The 24,141-nt window shown below is 38.5% G+C and overlaps 2 protein-coding genes across 2 annotated transcripts in view; one reads left to right on the forward strand and one right to left on the reverse strand.

Moving 5' to 3' along the window:
* The window catches only part of PSMD1 (proteasome 26S subunit, non-ATPase 1), a 64,478-nt gene that overhangs the window by 26,372 nt on the left and 13,965 nt on the right, over positions 1–24,141 (reverse strand). Inside the window, exons 15-16 of the mRNA XM_039713435.1 lie at positions 23,824–23,919; positions 23,238–23,302 (exon numbers count right to left, since the gene is read on the reverse strand). Of these exons, the coding sequence (XP_039569369.1) occupies positions 23,238–23,302; positions 23,824–23,919 (161 nt within the window). The remainder of the gene's footprint in view (positions 1–23,237; positions 23,303–23,823; positions 23,920–24,141) is intronic.
* Positions 2,580–14,444, forward strand: HTR2B (5-hydroxytryptamine receptor 2B). The gene is made up of 3 exons (XM_039713436.1): positions 2,580–3,985; positions 10,697–10,897; positions 12,936–14,444. Exons 1-3 carry the CDS (start codon positions 3,676–3,678, stop codon positions 13,814–13,816), a joined length of 1,392 nt encoding a protein of 463 aa, XP_039569370.1. The 5' UTR covers positions 2,580–3,675; the 3' UTR covers positions 13,817–14,444.

Raw genomic sequence — 24,141 nt, forward strand, 5'->3', positions numbered from 1 at the left:
CAGAGAACTGAAGAACAATGTCAAATATATCTTCTAAATTCCTCATTAAGAGTCCCCAATCATATTTCAAAAGATTCTAAATATTTATAACTTTTTTTAAACTATTGGTCATTAATTAATCATTTTATACAGAACTATTTCCACACATTGTTTTATTGGTGCAGTAGCAATTAAAAAAAAAAAAAAGCTTAACAGAAGTTTCATTTCATCCATGAATGAGTTAACAAAGGAGAAATGCAGATATTAATTACACAGTCTGTGTTCATTTCTGAAGGAGGCGATGTGCAATAGAAAGGGAAATATATAGAAAACAGAAAACTTGCAGAGAAAAATGCAACAAACCAATATATTCAGTGTAGACTAAACATTCTGTCTGTCTCTCTCTGGACAAAAATGATCCCAGCTATTCCCAAACCAGGAATTTACTGCAACTATCTCATGTACAGCACAACAAGTGAATTGTATGATATGTACTGACTGAACAGCACCCACCAGACACAGCTCAAATCTGATGGGGACATGGCTCTATAAAATCACACTGGCAATTTGAAAACAGAAGTAACAGCAAGGGATGGGAAATAAAAGTAATATCTATTTATGGTTCAAACATTCAGTTTAAAGTGGACCAGGAGTGGGGTCTAGCAATATTTAAGGATTACCATCATTAACACATCTGGACATGGGGGCAGGACAGTGGCTGCACAAAAAGCCTGGCCAGAAGATACAGTGAAGAACCTGCTGCAGGTCTGCAATAGATACAGAGCAGGATGTGTTTCTCAATTGATCCAAACCTGGTAAAGTTCAGAAAACATCATAAAGGGCAGGCATGTTTTTCATCTCTCTGAAATTAAACAATGCACCAAAGAGGTAAAAATGTTTGCAAGCCAATCTACCACTAAACTTGTATCATCTTCCGCAAGTTCCTAAGATAATTGGTTTTATTTGTATTTTAAGAATAATTTCCTTTTGAATTAGATATAAATGTATTCATTAGCTTTCATCAGAACAATCTGCAGTAAAAACTTCAAGTACAGCTAGATTAGTGTCAGGACATCCTTCAAGATTTATAAAAAATAAACCAGAAGTTGATTAGATGTAGTGGAGCTTAAGAAAAACTGAATCTAAATGCCCATTAGCCAAATAAGGTATTGCCCTGTCTCAATTTCCACTTTTTATATGTTTTCATGTGCTCTGCTCTCTCAGTACTGTCAGTGGTGACAATAGGGAGATAAGGAAACAGTATTACCATAACTGGATTAATCTTTATTTTTGTAATATATGCTTTTCTGATGAATAAAAAAAATCAACACTCAAATGTAAATGAATACAGCATGGAATCTTATTGACAGTTTCATTTAAACAGGAAAAGTAAGGAACAAGTGGAAGTTTCTGAAAATTCTATTATATGATCTGAATATACTAAGTATTTCTGTTAATTTCTGACAGCAGCCTTCTCTCTTTGACCCCACATTACCTGCATTCCAGAGACAGAATTTTTTTCTTTTTTAAAGAAATATAAATTGCTGCACAGTTCACTGAGGACCTGATTTCCAGCTCAAGGCTGGTAAGCCTATTCCACTAGCAATTCATGGAATGTAATGGCTGGTGTCATACAGAGAGTCAAACCATGATCTCATGGTCTCTTCTGGCCTTTACTCAAGGACTTATTACACAATTTTGCAGCTAATGTCCTTGGAAGTGAACTCTATTTCCATTTTAATGCAGAACTATAAGATTATGCTGAGGCTATACACACATCTGACTGAAAGTTGGAAGGTAACAAAAAAGAACACTCAGGATAATAAAAAGCAGCTGCAGAAGGAAAGTTTTAAAGTAACAGTGCACACACTTAAAGTAAGTGTGCTAGACAATACTTTTATAAAATTAGGCAAGAAAAAACCTGGAGTGTTTACAGGGCTGCAGAACTTTTTAGGGTTAACTGTGCTTCCATCCAGAAAGCAAGTGAGCGAGAGAGCCCAGAGAGCGAGCAGCAGACAGACAGACAGACAGACAGACGCTACAGTGCACAGAGACAGAATGCTGAAGTGTGAAGAGTCATTTCCAGGACCTGCACATCCTGATACAGCTCCAGGGAGCACACATGGTAGTTCTGGAGCAGTGAATCTATTAACCCTCTCTGTCTCGTTTCCAGCCAAACCCCCCACCCACTCCCTTCCCTGCTTTCCAGACACTGGAGCTGCATGCACTGGAAGGAGTCAATCAAGGAACAAGGTAGCAGCAAACTGCGAGTTTTGCTTGTGAGCAAAGAGAGAACTGCACACAGGTTCTGCTGATCATCTGAGTGGAATCAACAAAGAATGGAAGTTAAAGGACAGCAAAAGCGAATACAACCTTATTTATATCCTTTTTAACACGTGGTAAGAAGTATTTTTCTCCTCTGCTTAAGAGTTGGAGAAAATACCTGGATGAGAAGAAATACAGTTTTCCCAAAATAGAAATTCTTAATCTTCGTGATAGAAGAAATGTGCTTAAAAAAAGCACACAAAGAGACAATCTTCAGAAATACTATAAATGCCAAAAGCAAATGAGCAACTTGTTTTCCAGAAAGTAGTGAAAAATCTCAACTTCCACCCTATGATGAAAAAGAAAATTATAAAGGATTTTCCTGGATACAATGTGAACTCTACTAAAATGCAAGAGAAAGAGGTAAGGCTTTCTTCACCTGAAAACTGCAACACATCAAATCTTCTCAGTAAGTGAGCATTTGTTCAGCTTAATGTCGGGACAGCTGTTTGAGTCCCTGCTTGAAGGGGGAAATGCAAGCCTTAAGTCTTTAGTGGAGTTGACAGAGACAGAGAAATACAGAGGGAGAGAATGGGCTGTGCTTAATAAAAGCCTTGCTCACATTACGAAAACAAGAGTTTTACTCACCCCGACCCTTCAAGTAATGAGTAAATTTAGATGTCTCAGTTCGATAAATCTCTATGGTCCCCTTGAGACTGTCAGCAGTGTTTTATTGTCTGCAGCTTCCTGACCTCACCTGATAAATTAGGAAGTGCTGAGATTAAAACGGAAACCTCATACATAATTTCTGAAGATATTTTTGGGGTTACCCTCTAAGGAGAAATAGGATTCTTAATAAGGGGAAATATGGGAACTGCTGTCTGCCTACGCACATGCTGCTGGAGACTAGACACTCGGGAGAGGAGGAGTTGCACATACACAACTCGAGCATCTGCCTCTGCATCAGTTTGTACTCAGAAGGAGCAAATCTACATAGACTGCACCTAAAGGGAATTGTTTTGCATTCAGAGTCATCTATCACTCTTTACTGCTGCAGGAAGAGAAAAAAAAGGAAGCTAATCACTGCTTATTTTTGACAGCTACTGATTTTTGCCTTTTAATCTTCTGAAATCTGAACATCGCAATAAAGGAGAGACCAGACCCCTGAACCCTTCCAACCAGAGATGGACACAAGACAGGACTTGCATTTTTAAAACTCTTTTGCGCCCAGCAAGGCATAGAATAAAAAAACTGGATAGCAGCTCGGCCATGGTTACAGTATCTCGAAACAGCAGATGACCAGTTCACTATACTGACCATGCTGGCCTATCCTCAGGACCATCCTGGACCAGAGAGGAACAGAGAACTCTCACACCGTACGCAACTCCTGCACAAAATACAGCCCCTGAAGACATTCCTGTGCACACAAAAATGTCCCATCCTTTACACTCCTGGAACGGATCTGGAGCTGGCAACGGATCTTTGTCGCCTCTCTCAGTAGCAGGAGCACCCAAGCAGGACTTCCCAAGTGAGGAACAAGGAAACAAAGTGCACTGGGCAGCACTGCTGATCCTCCTGCTGATAATCCCCACGATTGGGGGGAACATACTTGTCATTCTGGCAGTGTCCCTGGAGAAGAAGCTGCAATATGCTACCAACTACTTTCTAACGTCCTTGGCGGTGGCAGATTTGCTCGTGGGTCTGTTTGTGATGCCAATTGCCCTTCTCATAATATTATTTGGTAAGTGCAGTATGTTTGTTTCATCAGGTTTGTACATGGGGCACAATCCTGGGAGGTCTAACTGAAACAGAAAAGTTGTTTTCTTTCCAGCATTACAATTTCAAAAATCACTTGGATGAGGGCTGCTAAATCTTCTCTCCCTCTCACCTTAATACAGCCTAATGTCGTTATGGGAAGTACAACTATGTGGATATTCTTTCCTTTGAAACAAACCATTTAAAAATCATCCAAGACTTAAAAATATTCAAATATGAGCTGAAGCACAGGGAATTTTTGTACCGTGTAACACAATTTTTAACAACATCAGTGCAATGCTGGTATTTGTTGTATTATATTACACTAACTGCAGGCAGTATTCTCTTAAAAAACTTGAAACCAAGGCTAGGTATCTGTTTAGTACACTGAACAGGTTTTGGACTTCCTATGAGTAATGCACCTGATTTTACCTGAGAATTAACTCCATGAGCAGTCATATATTCACATGGTCAGTCAGAGTTGGTCCCTGGCACTATCAATGACAATAAACTTTATCAGCAGTGGTTTCAGAGAAACTGATTTCCTCCCACTCTGGGGAAAGCCACGGGTTCCTAAGACATCACAAGTAAATCATCTGTCAAGCCAAGGAAGCCTCAGTTCATGTACCTAATGTTTGAGATACGTATTTGTCATTTTGTCTGCTTCATATGAAATAAAATAGGTCTTTTTCACTTGAACAAACATTGGATGTGACATTTTCTTTCTCGTTAGTCCTTACAGAACAAGCATGATTTTTCCACAGCCTCTCAGGTCCAGCTTTATTTCAGATACTGCTTCTGACAACTAATTACAGGCAACTCCATCGGAAAGTCTCTCTCTTTTACTGCTAAATTTTCGTTAAGAATACATTTTAAATTGTTTATTTTGATATCATAAATGAAAAAAAAAATCAATGAGACAGGTTTTTCAAGAAACTTAATGATTTATATAATTACCTTTAAGGTACACTGGGTCCTAAGAAAGGCTGCAGGAGTTCATTTTTCCTAGGCTAGACTCTAAGAGTTGCCTGAGCAACAAGCAAACACAATCATAAACTGTATTTCAGAAAGGCCATCAGTAGTTTCTGTACAGAAAACTGGTATCACTTTATTAACAAATGTGTTTATTCATTCATTAAATGCCTTGAGAATTTCTGTGTGTTACAGACTCCTTCTCCCTAAACAGAATTGTGAACAGGAGGTCAGAATTCAGCGCTGAGATGATAGAATAGCGATTTTTTTTTCCAAAGCAAGAGTTTCTAAAAAGAAAACTGAATGTATGTAACTGAGACTGTGATTTCTAACTAAAAAAACCCAGTCACTTATAGAAAACATTGGTATTCATGTATGTGCACGTGAGTGGGAGGCAAGAAGCAGATATGCATTTCCACACTTACACACGGATGCTGTAACGGCTTAGTGCCTGCCACAGGTCTCATTACTAACAACAATAAAGCCACTAGCCATAAAAAGTACTAGTGTTTACTAGCAATCAATATAAAGGGAAGGCAAATCCTGGATTTTGTGGAGTAGGTTTTTGGTAGTGGTGGAGTTTTCTTGTTTTGGATTTTATTATTATTTTCATTCTGCTAGACTAACAAATCTTTCCTTTATAACTCCATAAGGACCCTATTTACCCTTAATCTCTCAATTAATCCACTGCTAAACCCTGGTTACAACAGTTTAAAGCATGCTAGGAATCTTAATTCAAAAGTCAAACAAAAATGTCTTTCATGGTGCAAGAAATTTACCAGAAAGTAGTAAAATCAATTATACTTAATTAATTAATTAAGACCACAACCCGCCTTCCACACAACAGTGGTTAAAACTGAAATTTCTTGCACACAAGTCTCTCTTTGGCAGCCAACCAGAAAAACTGCTTTGCCTCTTCACCAAGTGGGAGAAGATGCTGAGGTGTTTATAGAAGTTCAAAGCATGAGCAAAACATGAGGAGTTACTGGAATGGAGACAGAACAGACATTAAATCCATAACAAGTCTAAATCTTGAAGCTACATTAGCCAGACAACTACGTGAACAAAGAAGTCTTTGACAGCCAGACAGCAAACTGAATCCAGCCTCCTGGCACCTCCACACAGGAATGTTTCCATAATAATGAAAGAGCTGGGTGCAGCTTCTAGATACAGAGTACAAATATTATGCTTCCGATTTGGGATTGATATCTAATTATGTGGAGAAGATTTGAAGGAAAAGGTGTGAACTGAAGTGCAGTCACATTAAGATCCTGACTGTACAAACTAATGTGTCACAGGGTGTTCAGAATCAAAATCTGCTACAGGCATTGGCTTCACACCCTGACAGAACATTCACCAAAAAATCTTCAGAAATTGACTGTATCTGTAATAAAGAGCTGCCCCTTTTAAAAATAAGTAAATAAATGAATCTGTAAACTCACTTGCAGGTGTAATGCCATGAGCAGCACATTATTTATTCTCAGCAGAGCAACCAAAATGTCTCTGGTACAAGCATACACAGCAATTTTAATTTAGGAGTGTGAATGTCAGAACACAAACATTTCATAGCTTTTCTAGCTTGCTAAATATTTCTCATTTCTTAAAAAAAATGAGGGCCCACTAGGAGATAACTGCATACTCTGAAATCTAGCTTTCAAAACAGTCACCCAAATTTCTAACACTCAGAACTACTGAAACTCATTGAATAGTGAAATTAGCAAACAAACTTGAGAGATCCTCCCATTTGCAAAGCCTGCAGCAGGAAGAAGTCTGATGTCCACAGCTTGGTGGGCAATGGGCTACTTGAAGACAACACATGTAGCATCTTTTAAAATACATTCTCTCTTCCTGATAATCATCCACTTAAAATCAGAAAGCAATGCTGTTTATCCTAGGTTATTAGCAAACCATTATTTTAATCTATCACAAGCAACCAGTCCTAATCTTCCCCCATTGCTGATGATAACCACAACAAATTTTCCCTTCTTGCTTGTGCAAACTGCCAGAGAAAACTTTAACTGGGGACTACTCTCCACAATTTCAAATCTAAAGCTATCAAGGGTTTATCAGAAAGTAAGTCTAATTGAAAAAAAATACTTTGATTAAAAACCCTGGAGAACAGCCTGGAGACAGCAGGCCTTGGCAGCCCACGGAGCCAAGCACATGAGAGTGAACACTGCACACGCAGCTACACACACACACACAAGTGGAAAGCTTGAAGCTCAGGCTTAAAGGAGATGGTGACTGAAAACAGCCATTTCCATCTCATCAAAAATATCATTACATAATAACCACAAGGCCCTTTACAGGTAACAGATTTCTGCAGCCCTTAGGACAGAAGAATAAATGGTTTCCAAGTCTATTTAAAGACTTCTCTCAATCATACTTATACATGTACACAGCTGTGCTTTCTCTCAAGCTTTCCAAAAATATTTTGGCTTACAGCAAGAGCAGCTCTTCTATACTGTACTTTGTTTTAAGGATTACACATTTCTAAGGTATTTCCTATAAATAAAGCCTTTTTAAAATAAAGATTAATCAAGGGTAGACAGTTGTGGTAAAAGCTCATTTTACTACTCCAAAGGTGCAAGACAAATCTTAAAGCATATATTCGGTCTTATTTTGACTCAAAATAAGCAAAATCTTCAACAGCAGCACTGCTGCAGTGCTGGGAGGATCTGAGGCAAGGTTTGTAGGAAGAAGGAATTTCTTTTTAATTTGTACCACCTGACAGCTGGAGAAACCAGACAAATTTTCAGGCAGGTATCTTTGTCAGGTAACCAAGGCATTTAAAAAAAAAATCAAAAAATCCAATCCCTATTAGCTCCCAAGAAAAATGGGAGTGGAGAATCTCTGCCCTGTAAATGCTCTGGTCTGCTTCCACAATGTAGATCTTTAGTAGGAGAATCAGAACAGTCCAAACTGAGCATGACCTGCTAATGTCTTTGTATCACTACTTGGCAGGACATTTTACACACGGAATTATAAAGCAGGACAGCAACCAAGCAGGTAACCATCACATTCAAGGGTCAGAGATGCTTCCTGAGCCATGAAAGGAAATTAATATTCCATTATTTCCTTAATCCTAAATGAATAGAATAGGCCAACAGTGATAGACATCAACACGATCACCAGAAAGGCACAAGAACTCAGCCCAGAGCATTGCCTCAAACAATGGGCACAAAGCTTCTAGCTTTGATTTGTAGGTGGAACCTACAAATCAAAGCAAGTTATAGCAATATACACCACAGAGGGAATCCTAGATAACTGTGTGACTCTTCTGGACTTTAAAGTATCAGAGCCATGATATTTGTTTCATTTAAATAATAACCATCATATTCAGTTCTTATCAGTTACTGCATTTAAAGTTTACTTTGATTTTGTTTGGACAAAAACCAGCATCTCATACATACAAATACAACAGAACATAATGCTATAATTATGAAAGTGATAACCTACTGCCTTCTGCACCCAGTACAAAAATTGACAAAAATAAAGAAAATAGAAAGCTTTCTCTGTTCAGTTGCACTTGTCAACAAACAAAAGCTCTTACAAGTAAAAAATGTACAAGATTGTTTTGTATCAGTTCCCTGTTTAAATGCATCTTTATTTCAAAGAAGCAAAAGCGCCTTTTGTTGCAAAATATTTTCTTCCGCAAACAGTAAATTAACTAAAAAAGGAAAGAGTTCTTACACCGGGATTCTCCAGAACTCAAAGCAGTTATAATCCAGGGAATGGCATGCAAGTACTACCAAAAGAAGTATCAGCTGTTCACTTGAAATCCAGCTGTGTCATCTGCCATCCTTCAAGTTGTAGAACACACTTTCTATTGTTCATTTTTTTTCTGAACTAATCCTTTATCACAAAGTCAAAAGAAGCTGCCAATTTTCTGGAGTGAGCAAAAACATTTCAAGCCCATCAAATCAGTTACTTCTTTTAATTGGGTTTTTTTAAAATTACCGCTGGTTACATGAGCCACAATACATTTTGGTTTTTCTTTTTAAAGGAAATCTGTTTCAGAAATACACTATACCTTACTGCCAGCTAAAAGTCTAGGCATGAAAATTAAAGATGAGTAAATGTTTCATGATTTATTAATTACAACTTTCTCATACCTGTCTGACAGACTAAGTTTTTTGAAGCATAATTTCAATGACAGAATCCATTTTAGGAAATAATTATGGTAGATAATAAAATTTTCTGGTTAATAAATTGAAAGTAGACTGCCTCTTCCCCTTCTGCCTCACTGCCTATGCTGTCCTCACCTGAAGTCCTCTGCTCTGGGGATGGCTGAGGTTCAGTTCAGGACTCCATTCATCCATTCTTTGTTTAACACAGAAGGTTTCCCAGCATAGGTAAGAGTGCTGACAAGTACTATGTTGCTATGTTTGTCTCCATAAAATTTTCCATCCACTGGAGTTTATATTTCAAGTCAAAGCAGCACCGTTATCGTCTCCATCTATCAGTCATGTTACGAAAAAAATGTTTTAATCTCAAATGACTGCAATGTTAGTACACTGATAAGACTGAACATTATGAAAGTCCAGCTCACTTGGTGTTCTCAGCACACAGGTTTATTTATGCTGATCAAAGAAATTAAAACAAATTTGATTTATTAGAAATGCAATTTTTTCCCTCGTATCATCATTCAACAAAGAACTGATTTCGCTGGCAATACTAATAATGTACTTACTGATTGAGTACAGCAGAATTTTATAAGGGAGGAAAATACATTTAGTAGATTAACTTCTACCATGAGAAACAGAAACATTTCCTTGTTCACACATTCTCCCCTGGGACTACAGAACATCCTTATAGATACACAATGCTAAAGTGGACCTCAAACTGAACACTGCTTGCACTGCATTGCAATAGAAGCTACTTCTGAGTGAAAACAGACCAGTTAAAAAATAATCAGAGATCCATTAATGTTCATTTGGCATTGCAGACATTGATAGGGGAGACACAGCTCTCAAAAATACAAGCCTTTTGGAAATCTGAACATTATAAAACCTTTATCTTGGACACAGTGCAGTTGACAGACCCTATGTTTGCTATAAAGATTAATATTAAGGACAGACTCTAAGAAACAGGATACCAGACTTAAAATCCAAGCCATGGCTCTTGGGGAAACCAAAAAATGGACAGGAACAAAACTGTTAAATTTTTATAAAATCATTACTGACACAGAACAGCCCTACTCTGTCACATTAATGTTCGAGTGTATATGGCCAAGTGACACAGCAAACTCATTTAAAAGATGTGTGGACAAGATTCTTCAATATAACTCCTAAGATCCAGCAGTGGCTCTACAATGACTAATACTTTGGTTATGACTTATTATCTCCTCCATTTAATATAACCTTGAATCACAAGACTATCAAGCAGAAACAGCTGAAAATAATCATTTAACAGCAGGCTCACAAGAACCAAACAGTCATGGTCCATTTTTAATAAACTTTTTAATCCAGAGAGTCCTTGCCACAAAAGGACAAAAAGACAGGGAAAGGTTTATAGCACACAAGTAGCCTGATGAACATGATGGCAGCAACCATGCCAGTTAGGAACTAAATAAAATATAAGACAGAACTCAGATCTGAGGCAGTGACAAAGCTCAGTTCCTGTAGTACTATCAACTTTTCAAAGATATTGATGCCGCAGGAAAATTACACACTGAAAGTTCTCAGAAAGCTTAGATTCTAATGAGTTTTTTGTTCTCTTTCAGACAATACCTGGCCTTTACCAACTGCCTTGTGTCCTGTCTGGCTGTTCCTTGATGTCCTCTTTTCCACAGCTTCCATCATGCACCTCTGTGCCATCTCCCTGGACCGCTACATTGCGATAAAAAAGCCAATCCAGGCCAGCCAGTACAATTCATGGGCTACAACAATCATCAAAATCACCGTGGTTTGGCTCATTTCAATAGGTATGTGGGACCTGGAGACCAGAAAAAGAACACGGGAGCTTTTCATGTCCAAAACAATAGGTGAAATGTGAGGAAAATGGAAAATTCGGCCAAGTACTGTTGACTGGAGGACCATAACACTCAGGCTGGTCAAAGTTCACCTCTTGGATCATACATAGCTACATGATAAAAATCTGCCTGAACCACTGCTCCTTATTAGGCTCACCAGAAAGGCCAAGGATTGAGTCAGAGTATTAATCATCACTCTTCTTCATGGTCCTAAAAGTTCAAAAATCAGAAAACAGTATCTGCATGCATAGTATGTCTCCTGGGAAAGCAAGATTTCATGTTCCCGTGGTGCTATATTTTGTCCCAAACAAAACTTTAAGCCTTGCATAGATGTTGGTAAAATTCCGCATAAAGGAAGTACAAAAGGATTAATTATTCATAGCAAAGATATAACTCAGTGGCTGGTAACATCCAGGCTAACACTGAAGGCTGACACAGCATCTAGAAAGGCTAATGTCTAACAAAAAATCTCCAAACAATCAAAACAACAAACCCTGAGCAGTTTATATGAAGAAGTTTATACCAACATACAAACTTCTATGATATCAGTGTCTCTGTGATGTGCACGTAGCACATCATCTGTCTTTAGTGCTTAAAAAATGAATCTGTTAAATGAGCTAAGGAAGTAAAAAAAATTAATTCAAATAATTTAATACATACTCCAGACAGCCTTAGTGCTGTATGCTCTGTGTGCAAGACCAAACAGAATTATTCTGCATTATTAAGGCCAGTGATGCATAGGAGAATGGGTACAACCACCTTCTTGGCAAAGACAAACCCCAAATTTCTGAGTTGAAAAAAATTCTGGAAGAGCTGTGATGATAGGAAAAAAGATGCTATCTCTATTCTATCACCAAGCCATCCCCCCACAAAAGAAACAAACTTAGTATGACAAGACACTCACAAGGTGACCTTTTAATGTGTGATTTATTGTCATTAAACAGCACTGTACTTTTCAATTTCTTTTTATCTAACATAAAACTACTCTGCAGCTGAGCCAGGTTCTCCAAATCAAAGGTTAATTTGGTTCAATCTTCATTTTAAATGCTTGTTGTATCTGAAGGTGTGCTTCTAATTAAGAAAGGGATCAAGTTGCTGAAGGGTAACCCATTTCGCTCTTGCTGCTTTAAACCAACTTCAGCAAGCAGAGTAGCAGAGGAATACAGTAAATCCCTATATCTCATTAAGTGGTATCAGAAAACTGCACAAATCACCTTCACCAGACAGCAAGGAACCTGTTGTTTTTGTTGTAATGTCAGACTGCTGGCAAATGAAGTGCTGACTGTAATTTAGTGGTTATAAAAAATTCATTTAAAAGACAAGACTTTGTTAACATTTTTTTTTAAATGAGTGGTGAATTACAGAGCTAGCCAGCCTCATTTAAACACTCCTAAATATGCAGGAGACTTTAAACAACAAATCCATCTCAAGCACACACTGCAAAATTCTGGCAACTATTTAGCTACTTGTATACATGAAAGAGTTGAGCAGAGTGAAAAAAATCAGCTGTCTGTGTCCAGTCACTTGATGTGGTTAATGGAAGAGGGAAAGACAAGATTTATGTATTTACAAAACTGCCCTTCAAAAAGTGCAAAGGTTACCCCGGGAAAGAGGAAAAAAAAAGGGGGAGATGGCATTAGGGAAACATATTTCACTGGAGGAAAAGTCATACTAATTCTAATAACCAGAGTCAAAGCAATTCATGTGTTTTACACTTGAAAAGTTGGCAACATGATACTGCTTCCTCAATCACTACGAGTTAGGCCCAATCTCCCTAGAAAGGGCACTCTGTTAAAGCTCAGCCTGCCAAGTCTCACAAAGCACCATTTGCCCAATTACCCACGTGATGCTTTCCACACTTCACGTTGTGTTCCCGTGCCTGCTCCAGAGCTCAGGAATTACCTTTCTTTAGAAACCCCGAGGCTTCAGGCCCAGTGAAGCGATTGCAAGCCATTACCCTCTGCTGAAGCACTTGCTTTTCCTCCTACAGGCATTGCAATTCCGGTCCCTATCAGAGGCATTGAGGATGGAAATGGCAACTCTAAAAACATCACGTGTCTCCTGACGCCTGATCGTTTTCATGACTTCATTCTGTATGGATCAGTGGCTTCCTTCTTCATTCCCCTCGCCATCATGATCGTCACTTATTTACTGACAATCCAAGTGCTGCGCAAAAAGGCCTATTTGATCAACAAGCCGCCTCAGCGCTTCACCTGGGCAACAGTGTCCACAGTCTTTCAGCGTGACACAACCCCTGCCTCCTCACCAGAAAAGGTGGCCATGCTAAACGGCACCAGAAAGGACCAGACTGTGTCCAGTGACATGCCTATCTGCAGGACATCCACGATTGGGAGGAAGTCCATCCAAACGATAACCAATGAACAAAGGGCATCAAAAGTTCTGGGGATTGTGTTTTTTCTTTTCTTGCTGATGTGGTGCCCATTCTTCATAACAAACATCAGCTCGGTTCTGTGCAACTCCTGCAATGAGGAGGTTTTACAAAAGCTTTTGGAGATATTTGTTTGGATAGGGTATGTATCCTCAGGAGTGAACCCTCTTGTGTATACACTCTTCAACAAAACCTTTAGGGAGGCTTTCAGCAGGTACATCACTTGCAACTATCGGACCACAAAGCCTATCAAGGCCCTTCGGCAGCGCTCCAGCAGGATCTCTTTCAGAAGCTCTGTAGCAGAAAATTCCAAGCTCTTTGTCATGAATGGGATGAGAAATGGGATTAACCCCATTATGTACCAGAGCCCAATGAGGCTGAGGAGCTCACCCATCCAAGCATCATCGGCCATTCTGCTGGATACGTTGCTGCTCACCGAGAATGAAGTTGATAAAACAGAAGAACAAGTCAGCTATGTATAGTGGAATGGCAGCCATGTCCCTACAGCATTACTGTATGTATTATTCTAGATAACTGCACTGTAAGAGGGTATAAATACTATTGTTTTCTGTTATTTATGCAAGCAATATCTTATAAATTTATATTAATTCCTCTCCTTCAAAGTCTCCTCTACTTTAACCCCAACCATATGGTGGCAACCACAACTTCATTCCATGACAAATGACTCATGCAGAACTGTAGCCTAAGGAAGAGGGAAATAAATAAAAGCTAAATCAGTTTAAGTATCTGACTTCAGTTCTCATCACCTTCAGTCTCTTCAAAGCACATCTTTTTAAGAAAAGCATTTCTGTACAAACACTACCCTAACATTTGCTCTGGCAAGAAGACAAAACTTTGTAGGCTGATGCTCTACAATGGAAGTAGCAGAGGCATACAAGCTCACTGCTTTAAATTTAAATGTCTGTAAACAGACCAGCACACAAGCTCACTGTGTTCCCTCCTACAGACACATTCCTCTGCTGAGACTGAGTATCCACATAGGAGCTTTCCTTGTTCTCTAAGGGTGTGTAAAACACAAGCAGAATCACTCACTCTAGAGACCAATGTACAAGCCCATTCCATAAGGCATAATTAAAAATTCCATGTATGGAAATTATCCCTTTACTGCAGGGATAGGCAGAATTTCACCCACTTGAATTTCATATCCATTACATATGCATAAGCTCAGTGCTGCCAGATTATTCACCAAAAACTGCCCTTTTTTCTTTGCATACTAAAAAAATGAATTATTTAATCAAAATAACACAACACACAATCAATGATCATAAGAAAAACAGGATACACAATGCCTGGAACATCCCTATAATTTATATGAACAAGCTTCCTTTTTAATGACCATAGAAACTTCAGTGAAAGCCTCCCCTCATCCAATGTAGTTCACAGGAAGTAGAAAAATCACAGACAGAACAGCTCCTTCACAAGAAAATAAGAGGAAATATTTAAAAGACAGCAGAGACAACAGTACTGGCTACACCTGCACATATTCACAGTTTAGCTGAGCTCAAAATTATTTAATTGGAGTAATGGCCAATTACAGGTCCCAATTTGCACTCTCTCAAATATGCTCAAGACTTTAGTATGAACACATAATTAATAGAAATAATTCGTCTTCACAATCCATAAAAGCTACCAGAGTCTGTTATTTGGGAAATCAGAAACTTCTCCAGCTCCAGACTCTTTGGGAAAAGAAATCTGATTTCCCCAAACTACTGGAGTTTTTACATCAAGCAGCCAGCTCACCATTTTTTCCATAGTTTCCATTTACAGTAAAATTTTCAGCTCAGGCTTTGTTTTCATTTTTAATATTTTCAGCATTCTTTGGTTACACTAAAATTATGTACAGCAAAAGGCTTAGGTTTTTTTCATCCGCAGAACAGAAAGTACTAAAGTTAACATGTCCCTCCAACATTTATTTATATATATTTAATTTAAAGCATATGCAAGTTCAAAACAGAACCTACTGTAACAACTGCCAGAGATTTTCAGGCAAAAGTATTAAAAATACATCTGTGGTACTTGCAGTAAATTGTCTTCTTCTTCCCAATTTTGGTGATAATCATCAGTCACTTAAATCAGAGTAAATTCTAACTGCTCTCCCTCCTCTTCACTTAATCAAAATTTGTTTAAGGGGATTCTGTAGTTAAAAGCCAGAATGGATGGACTGTGGTAGCTGTAAAAGACACTTTCATGAGCAGTAACACCAAAAGGCAAACACCATTCCTGAGGGGTTATTGCCCAGCAGTCAGAAGGCAAGAAGCAGTCATCTATGAAAACTCTCTCGACACTTAAATAAATCAATATTAATTAAACAAAAAATGCTCATATAGCAGGCAGCAATCACCTGCTTTGAGCAGCAACTTATATTTTCCCTTTCCAGCAGAAACATCACAGCTGGCTCACAGCACATACTAAAACTGAGAGGTAACTCAGCTCTTTTCTGTCTGACCCTGTTCTTGTATAGCTGTCAAGTCTGCAATCCGTCTTACACAAGGAGTAATTTGCCCTAAATGTTCCACAGAGAAAGATTCCAAGGCCTCTTTGCAATCAGTGCTTAGACCTCCACCAACAGGAAATCATCCTTGAAGAAGTCTCACCCAACAGAGATGCATTTTCTCAAGCCAGTGTACAGGTTTCTCAATTGTAGTAACTGTAAATAGAAGCTCAGCATGTTCCTGTTACTGAGTTCAGTCAGCAACAACAAACCTCTATCTAAAGGACTAGTGACTAATAAAAAATCCAGTCTTTCTACAGGGAAAGAAAATTTCTCCACAGACAGAAACACATCAGCATGACATGAAACCATGCACATTCCATGCTTCCACTTTCCAAGTGGAAAACATTCCACTTAACATGCTAAGTGCAAGAAGATATTGCTCAGAGCTTGTCCACTTGCAAAGCAAACAAGCTGAGAATTCAGGTAACAGCCTTGGAAAGCAGGACAGAGCAAGAAAAAAAGATGAAGATGCAGAACTGTGAAATAAGAAAACATAATGGACAGCAGAGATCTTGTTTTAGCAACAGTATCTACAGGAACAGCTTTGGACAAGGACATCACCTTCATTAGTAAGACATGATGGGAGAGTCACTGCAAGCTCCTGTAAGAAAGCACCAGTTTGTTGTATGGTAACTACAGACAACACTGCTCTTGTGGCATCAACAAGCACAACAGGAGGCTCAGGACTACATCCATGAGGATTGTCTTTAGATAATACAAATTTATAAAATATATTTTTATATGCTGTCTGCAAAGTGAGAGTATTTTCATAGCATTGTAATATTTTACAGCTTTTTCCAAAAGATAGCAGTATAATAACTGATAAAGCTTTGCAGTCATTTGGCTGTAGAACTCAAGACATTTCTGTAGAAGGAAGAGTCATGCACTTCCCCCTTAACACACACAAATGAAGAAAGGAATTCCTCTCTCTGGGGCAAAATGCTGCCAGTTCTTTCCAAATCTGACCCACAGCTAATCAGCCACCTGGCCATCTCTATAGTCTCAATACAATAATAACTCCAAGTTATTATTGTATAGAGGCAATAAAATAACAAAATAATAAAGTCCATAAAATAATAACTTAGAGATATCTAGTTCAATTTTTCTCGCTATCACAAAGACCTTTATCTGGCATATTTAATTTCTTTTTAAACTACCAAAAAGCAAGATAAAAGTCAAAAGTGGTCTGCAACATCCAAGCACTATGGGAAGAACACTTTTGAAGAACAATGGACAAGTATGGTGGTTGTTTTTTTGTTCAATTATTTAAAATACATTAGGAGACATTCAATGTTCTGTCTGCCTACCTAATTAAAAATTACAGCACAGATATGCACATAAGGACTCAGCAGTCTTGCAGAGAGGAAAATAATGGAGTTTGAAACCTAACAGTGTCTTGAAATGCAAATAAAGGGATTACTTTACAAAAAAACTAAACAAAAGAGCCACAAAATACACATGAAACAGAAATCAACCAAAAAATATCCCAACCTTTAATTCACTCACAGAGAAGCAAGAAATTCAGCTAATCCCAGCTATAGTGATGTGACATAAAATGCATTTTGTGAAGTCAGTCCTGAACCATCTAGAAGCTGCAGGCCTTTAGCTACCAGGAAACTTACAAGCAGCTAGAAAAAAGTATTATTCATTTATCTTATATCCTACAAGTAAAAAACTCTTTCTGACTACATCACACTAGACCATACTAGCATCAATTTTCAAATACAAATACAGTTAAAATCAAGTGTTAAGCAGAAGGCACTGAGAAGAGGCTGATCCTACAAGCTGGTGCTATACAAGAGGCACATAGGATTTTTTTATAATGTTTCACAGAAAGTGCTGCTTTTCTACACCATTACCATACTGTGGAAACATCCCCATCACTGCAAGCTGGCAAAAGAAAACAAAAACACAACTCCCCTAAATCTTTTTCTAGGCTGCTGTATGTAACATCAGACTTAAAAAGAAAAGCAGTGTAAGCAGAGTAAACATGGTAAAGGCATGCTGAACAACCTAGGATGTTGGAACCCAGAGAGGCAGAATATTGCCAGAACTCTTCTGGCTTTTTACCTTGCTAGCTGGAGCCAAGAGTCCCAGAGTTCTGGCCAGTTCTCAGCACTGACTTAATATTATCATGAAGCATTAGACTTTTTTCTTCATATTGATAAAGATGCCTATGTACAACTTCTCAGAAGCCCTCCTTTGTTTCACTTCCCCTTTGGCTCTCTAGACAACCATTAACATGGCAAAAAACAACAGTCAGGAGACAAGTAACTTCCATAATTTTGCCTTGGCATAACAACATGGTGTTTACTATCAGTGTCCATTCCCATGAAAAACAATGTTTTCTGCAGTGGAAAAGGAAGACTTTTGCCCTGCAGAGGAGACAAAGCCCTTTCATTTTACAATGGGAAGCTAGGTACAAAAATAGGAAAGATGGCTTGCTAAAAGTGTCCATTTTTACTCTTATTTTTAATAATTCATGCCAACCCTATTTGTCAAGCCACAGCTACAATTCCTTGCATCAGGTATTCAAATTCTTTCCCACCTCTGAAAAACATCACGCTCTTAAAAATTAAGTTTTTTACTCTCTAAAGGATCCTCTTTACAAATGCTCTACACGGGTAATGGTAACGCATTTTCAAATTCAGTAAACCCTGAAAAACTTCAGTGAAAGTCTAAGGCTTCTTCTGATTACAGTAAGATTTTTGATACTGTTTCTTTGAAAGGGACCTTCATTCTCCTCTACCAGGAAGACTGAATATGACAAGATAAAATGTGCTGGATTGTAAACAAAACCCTTTTAATCTTTCCTATGCAAGCATTACCAAGCAGCTACATTTCACTAAATTCCTCTTCACAATTAAAACACTGAAAAAGTCACTGGTGCAGATCACATTAGAGTGACTGTCAGCCTCACACTCAATTACCCAGATCATCTGCTATTTGCCTTCTGGATAAAGGTAGGTTAGAAGATATAAAGAAAACAAACTGTCCCAGTCTTCCTGGAATAAAATCCAAGTATCTGATCTGTTTGCCTTATAACAAATATATAGCCTTAAAATACCAAAGGCTATGTAAACACAAAGCATACAAAAGCAGGAAACATTACTATTTCACTTGCATCATCCTAAAATGAAAAATTGAACAGAAGCCATACAGAGTTCTTCATGTTTGGGTAGCCTACACTTATCACTGAGACTACATCTTCCTTTTGGGACTCTCTAGAGGCTGCATTGTTCCTTCTCCTGCCTTCAGCCTTTTCCCAACAGTATTGCATGAAGACAACAGCAGCATCCTACAACTCAAGTCCCACGTCACCATGACTCTCATTCCCCTGGATTTAACAACTGCTAGGAGAGCATTAAACATTTTGAGTTCATGCTTGCAAGTACTGCTCCATCCCACATTGAAGCTTTCCACCAATCAGATTTGTTCTATCCATAAAAAATCTACCTCCTTATTTTGTATATAAAGTGTTTAGATATTCTGCAGCACTGCTCTAACAATGTAAAAATAAGGCTGACTACATAATCCAATCACATCTCACCCTGCAATACCAACAAAAATCAATTCATGATTTAAAGTGGTAGAAATTATTATAAAAGTAAGTATTTCAATTTTTAAAAAGCAAAACACTTGAAATTGATCATGTTTTCCATTGCATCATAATAATTTTTAAAAGCTGACCGAAAATCACAGGCGATTTAAATGCTGTTCCCAACAACCATAAATATTTCATAAACCACTTCAGCAGAAAGAACCACCAGTATATAAACATCAACAATTAGGTAAGTTTGCTATCTGTGATCAATGGCAAAAGGAGCAGGACTGGGAAAACAGAGACACCTTACAGTAGCCAAGTCAATACATCATTTTCCTTCTTCCTATTTCACAACACAGCTTCTTGTTCAGCCCTGCACCCACACTGCAAGCTTCAAACATCCAAAGCTTTACTGGTGCCCCTGTATCACTTTACAATAACATTTTACTTAGAAGTGTCTCTTGGTAAGAGGTGGCCATTTTCAAAAAGAGAGAAGATGTAAAGTCTGAGGTTTTTGCTCCACACAATTTTGACTGGTTTTTTTTAGATGGCAAAAGGAAGAAAAGATGAGGCAGTTTTGAAACAATTCACTTGCACCTGAACATTTTCTGATCATTTAATATAGTGGCATGAAAATTAACTGCTTCAAAATTAATAACTAGTGCCTAATTTTTGTATGGGACTAAGCCAAGAAGGGAAAAAAACCACACCAAGTCCTATAGCCAGCAAGCTGTGCTTTCCATCCCCAGCCTGAATCTATGGACTGCATCTAAACAGTCAGCAAAACCAGAACTAACAGCAGCAATGCTGCTGGTCAAGGTTCAATTCTACACACAGGGTCCCCTGGAAAGCTTTGGGAAGCCCAAGAATTGGACAAGGAAGCTTTTGTGCTATAGGAATAGGACCTGCACTGCAACATATTCTGCACTCAAGGAGTGTGACTGATACTGCTCTGCTCACCTGGGTGACTGCAGACATTCCCACAGCCAGGCAAGTGTGCATCCAACATCCCAGAGTGAAAATGTAACAGCTGCACTAACCCCTGCTCCCCCAATCCTTCCAGGGATTGTAATCTTTTTTAATCTTCCAATTCTTAGGTAAAACTTAAGAACCTAGACGAGAATATTCTACCTAAACCTTGATTCATGAATTCTGAATAATGAAGAAAGACACATACATTCTTTTGTATATGTTCCCAGTAATTCAAAAGCCTAATGGAAAAAAATTACCATGCTTAAAAAAATATAAAAGAGGTAATCTTCAAATTCAAGCAAAACCTTATTGCTCTAAAAATTAAATGTCATGTTTTATTACATTATGTTTTATCACATTTTACTTCAATGCTGTGCTGTTTTCATTACCAACAATAAAAGTCAAGATGGGCTCTTGAGTGAGTGTATGCAGGGTTGTACACATGTGATAGCAAGGAAGAATCACAGAAGAAAACAAGGACAGCAAAGCCTTACAGAATGTTCTGCTATGCAGATGCATTACCTAAAATTAGCAGTTTTGTGATGTTTACAACACTTTTAGTTCAAATGCAAGAGGAAGAACATTTATTCATAGATAGTTGTAACAACAGGAGAAAACAAACTGGGTATTTATGACACAATGTGAGTTTGTGGGCTGTAGTTCTGTCATGCTCAAGCAATGGTGCTTTTAAGGAAATTATCATCCTCTGACTGTGTAACCTCCACCCTTATATGGATTTTACTGTTCCTATAGGAGGAACAGACAGAAGCACAAGTCTGAGGCTGCATAAGTGTACAGTCCAGCAGACAAATGCACACCTCCAGCATACTCAACCTCATGAATGCCATGAACTCCCCAAGAAAAACGCAGACTGCATTAAACAAATGTATTCTCTTATTTCAATCCTGAAAGGATTCAGTTTCCTTTCCGGAACCACATACAAAGAATTCAATGAGAACTCTCTTCATAGGACTTCAGTCATGTTTCCTTTGCTTAAAATGAGACTAATTTCTGTGATTTAGCCCACTGTGTCTCAGACCTGATCACCTCCTACCACAAAACACTTCATTCAGAAGCTCTGTATACCCAGCAGGTGACAAATCACTGATTCTTGCCAGTATTCAATGTTGTGTTAATGGCCTTTACAAGTAAATCCAGTTAGACTTCAACAAACAACAGTCTTAAGAAAGAAATGTCATTTTAGGCATGAAATCTGACAAACTCACAAATCACTTGGTCTTTATGTCTCTGTACACTGGCATTGTTGAGCTGGGCCAGAGCACACAACTAGTTATCAAGTGAAAAGTATTGGGAAATAAAACAAACCTTCTGCCTCCAAGAGCTAATGGCAATCAGCTAAAAAGCATTAGTCCATGACTACCAAGAAAGATGGACACTAGGATTTACAATAAAATGCTCCTCCTTGTTGCACAAGTAGGTTCTGGACAGCAAGTCTCCAGAAAGGGAGGGGAAAAGGCAGGATAACATCTGAACCACTGTAGAGCAGGTGAAAGAGCCACAGATGGTGTCACCCATTTCCTCAGTGATGGATATGGAGAGAACAGGCCCTGAACTATGTTGTTCCAGCTAGATGCCAGCACATGGTAAATAGTTTAGCTCAGAGCCTTGAAGGTTTCTCTTTTTGGTAAGAGCTATCCATGTCCAATTGTGTTTTGCATTTGTCAAAAAGAAAAATTACACTGAAATCTGAGCTCAAAAAGGCTTTGTCACAACCTGTTTTGAAAAAAGATGCCTGAAACTATGGAAGGCATGCATGGAATTTTTGTTCTGTACACAGATACAGAAGTCAGCTAAACAAACCCCTTGGCTTCAGCAGAGGCAGAGATCCCTAAGCAGCAAGGAACGAGCTGTGCTGCTTGGAAGTAACAGAGCAGAAGCACTTGAGAGACACCTGCTGCCCAGTGAGAGAATCTGTTCTCTTAGCAAACCACATTCAATTATCCTTCAGATACAGCAGAATGGCGCAGTCACTTCCATGTGGGGAACAACATGGTACAGAAAAGCTGACAGCTCACATCAGTGCCCCAAGTTTTAATCCCATCTTTAAGAACCTCTCATCCTGCTTTTAAGGACAGCTACCAACCTAAAAGAAGCTGTGAAGAATGATTTTAAGTTATGGACCCATGTATGCACCAACTCCTCTCAGCCACACTCAAAGGCTGCAGTTTTGCTCAGTGCTCAGATTACACAGATTATTGTATTAACAGATGCAGGTGCAGTCCTTGGGGTACCTTCTAATTTCCCAACCACCTCTCAGCCAAGGGACCTGTAGAGCACTAGAAAATACTATTTCAGCAATAGGTTTCACTTTAGACAACCAAAAGAAACATTGTGATGATTTTGTTTCTGGCTCATGTTACAATGTAAGCCCAGGAACTTTTCAGAGTTTAACAGTGGATACTTAAGAAACAAAGACTATTTCGAGGTCGTCCTTCAGGTTTTTTTTCTTAATCAAAGTCACAACATTTTAGATAGCCATTAGGCAGATATATTTGTCTGAGTACTGCTGCCCTTAAGAGGCTTGGCACAAACACAGTATATTTAATTTTTAATTAACTCTCATTCCTGCAAATATTAATTTTTCATTCTATTTGTCAACTTCATCTAGCTCTGTTCAGACAATTAAGCCACAAGTCCAGAAACCTACAGAAATACTCATTAAGCATCTGTTGAACATTTGAACATTAAGGAAGGCTTCTAATCCTAAACCAATCTGTCAGTTTTCTAACTTTTAAGAATTCTTTCAATTAGCACTTGAATCACTTTGTGAAAGCAGAAGCATACTCATTTTTTGGAAAAGTAGCAGACATTAAATTGAAGGCTGCAGGAGTGACCAAGGAAGACACTTTACCTGAAGAGAATGAAACCAAGTGACTCCACAGCTGCCCGCCTCACGTCATCATTCACATCACTCACCTACAAAAGGAAAAACAGGATATTCAGAATACAGTTAAAACACCTAAATACCATGTTTCAGGCCAGATGTCAGTTAATCAAGAAGACAGGATTATAGAGAAAGTTAGTTAAAATCACGTTCAGCCTTAGCCCAAACAGCTTCACCTGTGTTTGCACACCAACTGCAAGATGATCAAAGAACAGACAGACCTCATCCTTTAGAGCTCATTTTTTCTCCAGCCCATCATTACATAGACTATTCACTCCAAACCTATTAGCTGGGTAGTTTAGGTTCACGTTTTAATTTTTAATAGGTTCCTTTTCTGTGATACTAAGTTGAAAGTTAGAAAGTCTATTTACCCTAATGTCAGAAGGCCCTCCCTGTTAGCTCTGCTTGTAATACTAAGTAAAGCTTTCATCACTTCAAAATCTCTGATTTGGACCAGAATATTAACACTGCAGACACAAAGCCTGTCAAAGCAATGTGCTTGCTTCCTGACCACAGATTTCCTCCTATGTGCTCCTAAGGCCACAGTACTTACAGCCACATGCAGCAGGCGCCTGATAGCCTTGTTGTTCCCTGAGCCACAGTATGCCATAGCCACAGTGTACATGCCAGAACGACGGAGAATTGGATCCTGGAAGAGAGAGCAGCAATATTTCACATCCATCCAAACAGTGACTCAGTAATTCTAAATTTAAATCTGTTCCACTCTTGTGTCTTGAACCTGCTAACAGGTCACAGGTCAGCCTCACTGTTAATTGTTTCTTTGGGACAAGTAACAGGGCAATCACCAAAGCAGGGCTGTCATTACCAAGTTCAGGGGGACAGAGATCATGCTATGTTGCAGGCTGCCCAA

This window comes from Passer montanus, unplaced genomic scaffold, assembly GCF_014805655.1.
Source record: "Passer montanus isolate IOZ18808 unplaced genomic scaffold, ASM1480565v1 scaffold29, whole genome shotgun sequence".
NCBI lineage: Eukaryota > Metazoa > Chordata > Aves > Passeriformes > Passeridae > Passer > Passer montanus.

What these genes read in the sequence shown, in the direction of transcription:
- HTR2B (XM_039713436.1), top strand. Translation starts at nt 3,676, where the DNA reads ATGTCCCATCCTTTACACTCCTGGAACGGATCTGGAGCTGGCAACGGA. An exon ending in CCTTCTCATAATATTATTTG is followed by an intron (nt 3,986 to 10,696) that starts GTAAGTGCAGTA and finishes GTTCTCTTTCAG; the next exon opens with ACAATACCTGGCCTTTACCA. An exon ending in GGTTTGGCTCATTTCAATAG is followed by an intron (nt 10,898 to 12,935) that starts GTATGTGGGACC and finishes TTCCTCCTACAG; the next exon opens with GCATTGCAATTCCGGTCCCT.